At 38.9% G+C, this 12,828-nt stretch overlaps 1 protein-coding gene across 1 annotated transcript; it reads right to left on the minus strand.

The window, feature by feature from the left end:
• Positions 1-5: 5 nt before the first annotated feature.
• LOC307158621 (uncharacterized protein) lies at positions 6-4,746 on the minus strand. Its single transcript, XM_079871355.1, has 6 exons — positions 4,429-4,746; positions 4,226-4,312; positions 4,071-4,112; positions 3,604-3,728; positions 1,050-1,139; positions 6-627 (listed from the first exon to the last, which is right to left on the minus strand). Exons 1-6 carry the CDS (start codon positions 4,607-4,609, stop codon positions 514-516), a joined length of 639 nt encoding a protein of 212 aa, XP_079727481.1. The 5' UTR covers positions 4,610-4,746; the 3' UTR covers positions 6-513.
• Positions 4,747-12,828: the final 8,082 nt, after the last annotated feature.

Here is a 12,828-nt window from a genome sequence, read left to right on the forward strand (position 1 = left end):
GTGATCATAAGAAATTAACTGAATTTATTGAATAACTTTAGTCATAGACAAAGATCTACCTGATTCCATTTGCTAGAAAAACAAATTCATCAAGTGTTTTTAAAGCAAGAAGTAGCAAATAGAAATGTATTGATTTTTAAAAAGTAACTGAAACAACCTCTTATCTCTAACTTCTGAAGACAATACAGTTATTATTAGTAGCTAAAGAGAAAAGTTTCGCTTTGCACAAATTAATAAATCATTAAACATTATACATTCAGGGATAGCAAAATTCAGCAAGAAACAATATAAAAAGTTCAATGTAAGTAAAAATTCATAATATAAACTGAATGTAGAAAATATTATCTAAAAAAAAAAAAAAAAGAAAAAAAAAAGATAGATCAAGTACAACATGCTTATTTGCTCTCTGGGAGCTGAACTTTTACACATGGAACTGCTCCATACATACATTAAATTCAAAAGGCTTACTCTAGTGGAAAAGCACAAACGTTTCAGCTCTCAGCTAGGCCTTCTTTAGTGAAGAAGTGAGTTCCCTCGCCTCACTACTCTCTCACACACAAATCCTTCTCCATGATCCGTATCAACATCAGAGGTCATGATGCCACACTCATGATCATCATCATCATCCTGAGGCACAACCAGAATATAGTCAGAAATATATTTTAATGGAAATGTATCAAAATTATGTCCACAGAATGTAAATTTAAACATATATTATTCATATTAAAATACTTAATATTTTTATTGATTTTAACAAATAAAAGTCCTACTAAAAAAAAAAAACTTTAAGCCCAGAAATTTTTTGGAATTAATTTTCTCATCTTTTCTACACATACTTTTTTTTTCACCCACAAACATAAACTGTAGAGCCTGTTCTCCTCTTGTCATTCATAATATACAGTACACCATTTGTTTTGCTCTGAAGTTGTACAACTATCCAACAGCATCAAAAGCTTTTCAACTGTCTAATTTTGGTAATTGACTGTTCAGAAAAATCTTTCACAAATATCTTAAAGGTTTACAATTAAAAAAAAATGTAAGTGCATTACCCCAAATGAAGAAGCACTGTCTCCAGATCCGTCTAATGAGGCTTTTGACACCAGAAATTGCTTTCCATTGGTTCTAGACATCAACCAGACCTGCCCATGTACACAGACAACATTCAAGAACGTGTACAACAAAGTTCACTTTTAATTCATTTAAATTTAGTAATATAGTATAATTTAAGCCACTCTCATATCCTCTCTGCTACACCTACTCAGCTATATTAACCATATAATGAATAATAACCAATTTATAAGGTAAAATTATGGATTCAGTATATGAACCAGTCAAATGTGCCACCCAGTCTCAGAATCAGACATCATCTTCATAAGCTCTGTATAATAATGTAATTACCGTTTTAATTCTGTTTACTCTCATGTACAGTAATGTTCACTTTATTAATTCATGTTGGATTTTTTTTTTTAAACATTTATTACATTTTTAGCCTAGAAATCTAGACGCACCCTAGCGGCAGCAAAATTTATTTTGCAGCCAGGGTGGTCTAGCAACTCTCCGTTGACTTTCGAGCTGGAAAAACCAAACTCTAGTCAGGCCAATCACAACGTGTATAGAGTCGGTGGGCTGGGCTTAACATAATGACGACAGAGTTGCGATGGTTCCCTGCTACTTGAAAACAAAGAATGGCGGCTGCTGCTGGCGAACAGCGGTCTTTCGAATCGGCTTTGGCCGCGACTCTGGAGGACTTGGAGTTAAGCTTTTCTTTGAGAAAAGAGCAAAGAACGGCACTGAAGTCATTTTTAAAAAAGGAAGATGTGTTCGGAGTTTTGCCGACTGGATACGGCAAAAGTTTAATATCCTCCTGGGACCCAAGAATAGACTTTTGTCCACTGTAGTGGACATTATATTTTAGTGAATTTCTCTGACATCATACATGTCACATGACACAACCTGGGTGTCCTGTAAAGAGCACATTCAGGACTTTTCAGAGACACCAAATGTTTGGAGGTTTCACCATGAAAACAACTTCTCCTTGGTCTTTAAAAATGTAATTTAGTAATCAAATGTAGCATTCTTATGGAAATATGATAATATATTGTAAATATAATTTAAATTGGACTACTTTTCAAATTGTATTTCATAAAACAACATCTCAGGAAAATGTTAAGGGGTTTCAAATAAAAAATTACTTTCTGTTACAGAACAGGGCGTTGATTTCAAACGTGTCCACTGTAGAGGACATCAGGACTTAAATCATGTTTATCAGGCATTTTGGGAGACACAACAAGTGAATATGGAAATAAATTATACATCAATATTCCTATGAAATATTAGATATTATTATTAAAATGTTGCCAATTATTACTCCAATTATTACACTTCTTTTTTCATTAAATGTTGCTCCAAGAACACATTAATGTGCAAATTAGATACAGTGTATAGATACATTGCATTGAATGGGAATATTAATTTATGGCCATTTTACCCACATATTGCATAAAGTAAAATGGTGTATCAATTCATTCCGTTATTTCTTTCATAACATAGTTGAGAATAATCTTTATACAAATTTTGGTTAAAAAAAATCCTGAAACCCCAAAATGTATTGGTGATTGAAAAAAAAATCCCATTGTTTTTGCCTATACATATAATTTCATGTCATTTTATTTTTTAAACAACTTAGTCCTGGTGTCCACTACAGAGGACATAGCATAACGTATTAATAAAATATTATTTTTCAAAAATGTTTTTTTTTTACCATTTGTTTATTGTGCTCTAAACAATGTGATGATTTTTCTGGGTCTCAGGAGGATAAACCAACTAGCCTTCTTCGTTGCTCTGATTGGTTCTGATAGACAACCGTTTATCCCGCCCCTCGGATTGAGCTTTGCCAATGGTGAGTTGCCAGACATAACATCTTGATGTAGGTCTGGCTTGCCAGGCTATTACATTTTGTCAGTTACAGGCATTGTTAAATATGTAAGGGTTAATGCCCGATGAGGTGTCCATTGTCAGGTATTAATGGAAGACGGTGAGGCGTGAACCGTCCGACGCCCAGCGGAGGTCCGAAGTCCATTAATACCTGACAATGGACACCTTGAAGGGCATTAACCCGCTTATACCATGGTCACTTGCCAAATAACACATTTTTAAAATATTAGTTTATATTTTAATTAGTTTTACAATCGAAATCTAAAGTTTTTACAAACAATAACTTGGTTTCGGAGATATTTATAGTCCGCTCAGCTCGTAGAACCCTTCAGTTTTATTTTGATACAATAAATTGTAAATGGATACTTTGACTGCCTGTTGCTATGGTTACTCAGCTGATGTAGCCAGCGCATTTATTTATTAATTTCGAATGGTAAAACAGTCAGTTTCACCAGAACTCCTTTACTAGGTGTCCTCCATCACTTTTTAATGGACACCCTGCAGCCAATCAGAATCGAGTATTCACCCAGACCATGGTATAATGTGTTTTTATCCCACTACTGCTACTGGTATTGTTTGTTAATGCATTGTTTTCCACTCTGTTTTTGCACCAGTTTCTAGTGTACTTATGCAGAAAAAGAGAGAGAAGTGGATGAATAGTTGCTGCACCTTGTTATACGCAGATAACATGGCAAGGCTAGCATTTCTCTTAGAGCAGAAGCTCTCAGCAGCGTAGCAGTCACTGTTGTCACTCCAGAACAAATAAAACACATTGTCATAGAGAAGCCACACTTCTGAAAGATAAAAAAAGAACATTCAGTATGAAGTATCTTTATAGTTGACAGAAATTATTTTATATTCCTTAGCCAAGCCAGGACAGTTCTAGAGCAAAACCACACAAGAGCGATTTTAACAGTTCAGTTTTCAGTTGTAGCTCATAAGATGATCAACACCACAACCAAAATTAAGAACAATCAAATGTGTGAACATTTAGACACATAAATGTAACATTTCAGATATCTGACAATGAAGTATGTGTGAAACAGTTTCTCAGATACAGAACATCCTTCAGATGTTTCACACATGCATGCTGAAAATTAGTTTGTTCTCATCAGTTAATAAAAATTTTAACTAACCTTTTTGTCCTTTTATTGGTTGTGTTTCTTTGTTGTGAGAGTCTAAGGGGTGGAAAAGCATGTTATTCTTAAATATTTTGTCAAACTACATTTAAACTTTTTTTTTTCTTGATTAGTACCTCAATAAATTTCAAATGCTGTGACATGAAACTTACAATTTAGGCCCACAATAGTAAGGATGATGGTTGAGATAAGTATGTTCACAGCAAACAGTAAAAACACATACTTCCTTTCAGAAAACTCTGTTAAACAGAGATTAATAGTGATTAATACAGAAACACTGATGTAAACTTCATGAACATATTGCTTGAATTCCATCCATCCATGAATTCCATCCACCCATCCTCTGTTGTCTTACCTGAGAACAGTGTTGTACAATTAATGGTTCCCTGGTCTGCAGGTGGGCACTGAAGAGATTGATAAATGTCTTCTGTTTTAACAGCATCATTTTTCTGTGTCTCCCTATTTCCTGTGTCTCCCTGTCCCTCAGCCTCTTCATATTCATTTATACACACAGAAAAACGCTGCTGCAGCTCCATTACTCTCAAACACTTAAGTAATGACACATACGCACAGTAACAAGAATCATATATCACACCCTCTGAGACTGAAAAACTAGTCGTGATGCTAAATACTGATGATGACTAACGTTACACGCAAACCTATATTTCTCTGTGCTGTTGGTTTTCTTTTCTCTTCTGCACTTCCTCTTCAGACCACAGTAAGACCACATGGATTTACTGCAGCAGTGCAGTTTATGTATCAGACTAGACAGAAAAAGGAAGCAGCGGGAAGATTTATAACAAATAATCTTGTTAGTATTAATTTTTTTTTTGCACATTATGCAAAATGCCAAATAAAGCAGAAGGGAAAGCAAAAAGCAATCTTGCTTACTTGTATTTACTTAGTGTGCAGAAGACCTCAGTTCACACAGACAGCAATTAAATATCTGCAGATCACTTTGCTGTTGATTTCACTGTGCTTTTGGAGGGAACGTTTACGACTCTTTGAGCATGGTAATTTGCATATTGGGTGTTGATGCAGAAACTATTAAAGATTCTTGTAATACGAATATGTTGCATTGGTATCAACATATAATATACACAATCATTTAGATCATCAAAAAAAAAAAAAAAAAATTGTAGATACCAATGGTTGCATTAACTGGTGGTTCTATCATCAAGCATGCATAAAATGGTAATGCAAAATGCAAAAGCTAATAATGGACAGTAATAATTATAAACGCAATGTTCTGGATATATGAATGTGCCTTCATAGAAGGTTTTCCACATGTAGGTTCGGGAGGAGCCTAAACATTCAGTCCTGTCAATCATCAATACGAGTGTACTATATAAACAGCAGACCCCACGTCATCCCATTGACAAATTGACAGCCCTCCTCCTCCCCTTCTCCTCCAGTAAAATATCTCTATCCTCTTCTGTGCAATTCCATCATAGGGGGATTTTAACTCGAGGCTCAAGCCGAGCCTCGGGTTCGAGCCTCCTCCAAGGACAACAACCCAAGTTAGTTTACTATTAACCTTTAAGGCGCAAAAATGCATGGATGCAGCCCTCTCTCCCCTGAGACGGATGGGAGTATGCATCCTGAATTACCTTGATGATTGGTTGCTCTTAGCCCAATCGAAGGAGGAACTATGTGCGCACAGATCTCTGCTCTTCAGCCACTTGGAAAGTCTGGGGTTCAGGATCAACCTAAGCAAAAGCTCTCTGTCCCCCAGCCAATGCATCTTGTTCCTGGGGGCAGTATTCGATTTGTCCCAAATATTTAGGGATTTCATCGGAACGTTCCCTGAAAATTCAGCGACTAGCGGTGTCCTTCAAAATTGGGGACAACCTCCCCCTGAAATTGTTTCAGATGCTACTGGGCCTAATGGCAGCAGCCTACTCAGCAGACCTGTTACACATGCAGCCATCAACACTGGTTGAAGGCGTCCGCGTCCCACCTCGAACATGGGCGAGGGCCGCCTCATTCTCAGGGTCACGGCTGTGCCAAAGCCCTGGGCCCTGGAAACACCCAATCTGTATCAGTTGAGAGTAGAAGTGCGCTCGGTTTTCTACAAGGTAAGTAGTCATGATGGATGCCTCCAAGCAAAATTGGGGTGTCCTAAGCGACGGCAGGCTGGGCTTTGGCTCCTGGACAGATATTCTTGGGCCCACTGCCCAATATTCTTCTAGAAGGAAAAGGATGCATTAGCCAGCAGGTGGCCCTCTCTCCGCCATTATGCCTGCCCTCCGATGCCTCTGCTCCCTCAGGTCATCAACCGAATCAGGGAGGGCAAATCAATACTCATGGCACCACTCTAGCAAAACTAGCCGTCAAAATCCGTTCCCCCAACCCCATGATGAGAGATTTTGATGCAGTGGCTTAAAAGATGCTGAATTAATTCTATGTGTGGATGTAGCTTAACCAGCATCAGTTTTGTACATATTAGAACCTCATTGTGTAAGAAACATGGGGGGAACGAAATCCGACGGCAAAAAATCCAGCTTTCGGAATCTGTTCCCCCACCTCCATTTCACGAGTTCACACATACATGAAATCAGATATAGTAATTTATGCGTATTTAGCATGCTGTTCGGGGGAGGGTCCGAGTTTGGAATTTAGCCTGAACCCAGAGTACTCCCCCCTTTTGACTGGGATAGAAAGCCAATCAAGAGTGAGGTGATGGGGTGGTGGAGGGATGCTGTGAAACTGTCATGGGACAGAGCAGAGGTGAGGGGAGGCTATATTTATAACCGCTTCCTCTTGTGCTGATTGGTTGATTACCTGAACATGCTCCTCCTTAACTTTGTTACATAAAACTTAATTTCACAAGTTCACACGTAGAGGAAATCAGATATAGTAATTTATGCGAATTTTGCATGCTGTCCCGCGGAAGGTCTGAGCTCGGAATTTGGCCTGAACCCAGAGTACTCCCCAAAAAAGCCACGTAAGCGCAGGACAGCAATCGTAAAATGGTGTGAAATTAACCGGCCCAAAAAGTGAAGGGCATGAGAAGGTATTTGCAAAACCAAGCTTGACCATTCGACCGGGAGGGCTCTTGCAGCATCCGAAGGGAGCTTAGATGTTCGCGGCATCAGACGGGTAGGCCCCGCCAGCAGTCGAACGGAGGGCGCCCGCTGTATTCGGTCGGGAGGGCTCGACCAGCGCTTCGAAGGGCTGGGACACGGGAATTAAAAAATTTTGTTATAGCAGGCGTGAATACGGCGAGCCAAAATGGGTTTGATTTTTTTAAAAATGGGCTGGAGAGTGACAATGAATGGTGCACAGGTGATGGGAATGAACAATTTAATTAGTTAGGGAGGGCTTGGTGTGCGTTTCTGATGTGGAAGCGGCTGGATCTGATGTAGGTTTTGAAGGCTTCTGATGACCAACGACGACCAAGGGTTTGAATTTGATGTTGGGAAAGACCTTATTGGGGGGCTGTGGTTGCTGCTCTGATATGAAAACAATGTCTTGAAAATTAATTTGCTGTGATACAGGACTGGATTAGAACTGCTTTATGATGTTTTTGGAACCAGAATCTCATGACTGGATGATTGGAGTCGTCTGCGAAGAGTGGATCAAGTGGGGATTTGGACATGGAACGTCTATACTGCAGGTAATTTATGAGAGAATGGTACAGTTGAATGGGAGTTGGTTGACTGAAAATGTAAACGAAGTGCCCTTTTTTAGCTTGATCGGTTTTACTTTGTTTAATTAAGAAAGATAATAGGTTTTGTTTTCTACGATCTGTAAATCTGAAATTGTAGGGTGGATATTCGTGTCGAAGTTAGATGTGATTGTTAATTCGGAGCAGCGAAGAAAACCGAAGAAAGCCAGGACGAACATTACTTCTAGTATGCGGGCGGTGTTGATGGAATGGCTTAAAAGATTCTGTGTGTGGATGGAGCTTAATGACCACAGCAAGTCAGGACCTCGGTTTAAAGGATGGTTTAGTGCCCCCATCGCTAAGCACCATTCTGGCCTCGCTAAAGGATCTTCCAATAAAAATCAAGTTTTTCCACAAAGGTCTCCAATCCATGTCACAGCCTGGCTCGAGCACGCTTAGCTTCGGTAATGAGCCAGGCTTTGGCCATGGGGCACTGTTGTGTATTAACATTTGTATTTGAATACTATTAATTTTCATTTGAGTTGACTTTTGATCTTGTTTGTTATAAGAGCAACAGTGTTTGTGATTGGCTGTGAGAGCATCAGATAAAAAGGGAGCGCGCCTTCAAGCTTGTGCGCAGTATACCAGAGCACTTTAAGTTGAATTGTACGAGTTCCTAACTGGAAAAATCTTTTTGGTTAATCATCAAATAAAATCATCAAATCAAGACTAATCGTCATCGTATTTGTTTCGCTAGTAAATACATGACAGGCACCATGGCTACACTGCTTCACGCTGCCTTGATAAAACGGGTCCAATGGAGCGGCAGCGCATCCCGAGTTCCAAAAAGCTCAGAATGAGCTACCAGCTGTGTTGCAATACAGTATAGTCACACTAGCAACGCTCTCCCACTTATTCTGCTATTCTAACTGCGCTTATTTCCGCCACTGTAAGCAGTGTAAACAGCAGTGGGGGGTAATATACAACAAATGTACACTTGTACACCATCTTGCTGATTACCTTTCTTTAGTCATTTGGCAATCCTACACCCACTGTAGTAAAACCACCCTTATCAGAATGTGCTACGGCTCAAATTAATAATTGAAGTGGCAATTAAATTCACACACACACACACACACACACACACACACACACACACACACACACACACACACACACACACACACACACACACACACTCAAACAAATTAGATTAACAGATTAAAAACAGAATATTGCTGATTAGTGGTTGACCGATACATTTTTTTGTGAGCGATGGCCGATATAAAGCCAATAAAAAAGATATCTCACCATTTAATTTAAAGATACAACTGCTGCCATTAAATCTTTATTTATTTACATATTTACTGAAATAATTGGAAATCAATCCGTTTAAAATTAACCAATTTGAATGTTGTTTTAATTTATAAAAAAATCTGTAAAATAATCTGATTTATATCAGATTACTTGGTGAAAATCAAGTTTTTAATGTTGTTTATATGTCTATGTGGTGTTTTAATATGCTTTAAGACAAACCATGTGCAAATGCTTAAGTCAAAACCATTGCTGAGTTTTTTCTCCTTAAAACTGCATTGAAGTTTGAAATCGCTGGTGTTTCTCTAACATCACAAACTACCTTGTAACCAATCACGTAAACGTGTGATCTTCAACGAGTGGATCTCTGAGCTTGTGTGAGTGAGTGGAGGTGGGGCTAATTTGCATATTCATAGAACCGCGTATACTAAATGAACTATACTAAATTTATGCCTTGTCATAACGTGTCCCACATAGAGATCAAGGGGAGGTGGTAGATAGGCTCAGGACTTAGATATCATCCAAAGAGGATTTTTATTTAATGGAAAAGTAGGAGTGTAGCCTACAGATTCACAGTGAGGTGTCAAAGAAAAAAATAAATATGAAATTAAATAAAAATAAAATATTCACAAAAATGAATATACACTTGACTTGACTGGTGTATCAACAACCGCAAGAAAACAAATTGCTACCAGGCAGCAAAATCTACAATGGATACATTCAGCCATGACCCGGTCTTTACCTTCCCAAGGTCAGTTTAGACTGGCTTATATAGCCTAGGACAAGCTAATTACACCCAAGACCATACCAACTGCAGGGGCATCAATACCAAAACCTTTGTAGCCTAAACATATGACCATTTAACTTTCAAAAATAAATAAAATAAACTCATTCAGCAATTTAAACAACATGTAAACACCATAGGACATTTATCCATGCCTACATCACCAAGAGTTAAGTTCCCTTAGAAATGGTTTAACCCAGTGATCTCAAACTCAATTCCTGGAGGGCCACAGCTCTGCACAGTTTTGCTCCAACCCTAATCAAACACACCTGATTCAGCTAATCAAGGTCTTCAGGATCATAGATATCATATAAAGGCTAGATGTCTTAAGGCGGAGTCACTTCCGGCATCACCGGCGGCCATCTTAGGACAGGACTCTGTGAATTAAGGTGAGTGAGCAGCACGCACACAAATCCTCTTATCTCGCTGAAATCTGGACAGATTTACAAACGGTTTGGTTTCTTACAAACGTTATTAACGTGGCTATAATTCTGAATGCTTAAACATTTTGAACATAATTATTCATATGTATGCAGTATAATAGCTACATCTCTGACGTTTATAACAAACCAAACCGTTTGAAAATCGGTAGAAAATTGAGCAAGTTATGGTTATTTAAAAGTACATGCACCATGTTATGAGTGAGCGAGCATCCTGTCGTAAGATGGCCGCCGTGTGCGGATGTCGAGCTCCATTGGCCAGCAGCGCGGACGAGACATCTAGCCTTTATATGATATCTATGTTCAGGATTACTAGAAACTTCCTTGCAGGTGTGAGTTGGAGCTGGTTGGAGCTAAACTGTGCAGAGCTGTGGCCCTCCAGGAATTGAGTTTGAGATCACTGGAAACCCAACACAAGAAAAAGGGAAGCTGTAGTCTCGCCCCCTCCTTTGAGGAGTCACAGGAACAGGATATGGTGAGTAGACATCATGTGGGGCAACTGTTTGCAATGTGGGAATAAATACAGATTTGAAATAATAAAAAAAAAAAAATGCATAACTTGTCTCTGTGTGGTTAGTGGGAAAAATACATCAAAGGAAAACTACAGTAGACATAACATGTTGTGATGACTGGTGATATGTGCTCCTATCTGCAATCAACTCAAACAGCTTATCTTAAACTTATTATAATTGAACGTTATAGAATAATAAACCAGATTAAACAATTGTATCATAAACTGAATAGACTGCATCATAGTCATCAGAAACACAAAACCATAAATAACAAATGTAAAGAAACATAAGTCCATAAACAGTTTGTAAAGACTTCACATACTGCCATAATCGCAGTAGTGATGACGTCATCTTAGCACCCGTCATCACGTCTATTTTTTATTTTATTTTTTACAAATGCAGGAAACCAGGGCTGTCAACTCTCACGCATTCAGCGTGATAGATGCTGCTCTCAAACTCTCTCACCACGTCAATTTTATCAAGCAGTGAAAATAAAGACCTGTGTAAAGTCCAGGTGTCTGAAAGTAAAAGCCCTGCCATATGTTTATTCCACCCATGAACTCAGCCAGCTGATTTCACTAATTAGTTCTATCTCCTGGCTGAAAAACTGTGCTAGCAAATCCAGGTGATTGGAACAAAACACTGAGGAGGACTTTTACTTTATGAACCTGGACTTTACACCTCTGGCAAAGAGGACGCTGTCAACAGGCCAACAGTCAAGAGAGAGCAGGTAGCAGCACTGTGTAGGAGCGAGTTATTCAGATCAATCGTGGGAAATACACAAGTAACAAACTGAAATTTATTCCAATGCATGCTGAATAGGCAGCCTCTCTCCCTCTTATCTTGAACTGCGTCAAGGTTTATGGTGAGCCTTTTTAGCTTTTAATGTTCCCAGTGTTACTCGTCCTAATTTCATTTTTACTAGTAACAATTCCAGTTATAGAGCTATCTAATTCAACTCAATTCTTAGTAAAAATGTGATTACAGAGCTCTCTAATTTAACTTTTAGTAAAAAAACTTTTAGTTTCCCCCACGGAGCCTGCTCACACAGACCCTGTGCAAGGTCAAGGAGGACGAGGAGCAGGTCTTGATGGTTGCGCCGTACTGGCCCAACCGGATCTGGTTCCCAGAACTCATGCTCCTCTTGACAGCCCCTCCCTGGCGGATTCCCCTGAAGGACCTGCTTTCTCAGGGATGGGGCACCATCTGGCACCCAGTCCAGACCTCTGGAACCTCCACGTGTGGTCTCTGGACGGGACGTGGAGGACTTAAGTAGCCGACCTCCTCGCTTTTCTAAGCGTGTAAAATGGATAACTATATTGTATGGCGGAATACCATAGCAAGTGCTTGTAAGCACTTTGACTTGGCGCAGTAATATCTTATAGTTATCCATTTTACAAAGCGCAACGTTTTGTTTTGTGTCACCGTCCTAGGTCGAGTTACACTACGCGAGTAACTATATTTAAATAGGGAAAACGTGGAGGTGTTTGGTAGCTTCTCTGCTTGGCCCATATTGAATGAACTGGGCTAAGCTAAGTGCTAACAAAGTTTCGCCGCAAGACAGAGCGATTTAGTGCACGCACTAAGACGAGAGAGGTATGTATCAACTCGTCTTAGTTAAAGGAATAACATAGTTTAATATGAAAAAACGGTGGAGTATCCCTTTAAATTAGAATCTCCATTTTTTTTCAGCATTAAGTAGTAGGAAATAGTCATCTGATTTTTATATCAACTATGTATTCGTTTTATTTTGTTAATTTTTGTCAGGTCCTAGTACAAAAGGTTAATTGAATTTATGATGCTAACTGCAAATTCTAAAATTTTATCAGCCATTTCATATGAAAAATGAATGCTGTGCTTTTAATATTTCCCACTAGAGGGAGCCACAGGATAAGGAATTTTTTAGGCCTAATATTTTCAATCCGTTTCCATCCCTTTGAATGGAGATAAATGCATTGATCTATTTCATTTGTATAACTAGTAAGGTGTACCGATCCTGACCTCCCTGGGGCCCTTAGCAAAATTCTGATAAGGGGCCCTCCTACCTGACCCATGAGCCATGTAAACCATTAGCCATTGCCACACAGTCATATCT

The sequence above is a fragment of the Squalius cephalus genome (genome assembly GCF_949319135.1).
Source record: "Squalius cephalus genome assembly, chromosome: 5".
NCBI lineage: Eukaryota > Metazoa > Chordata > Actinopteri > Cypriniformes > Leuciscidae > Squalius > Squalius cephalus.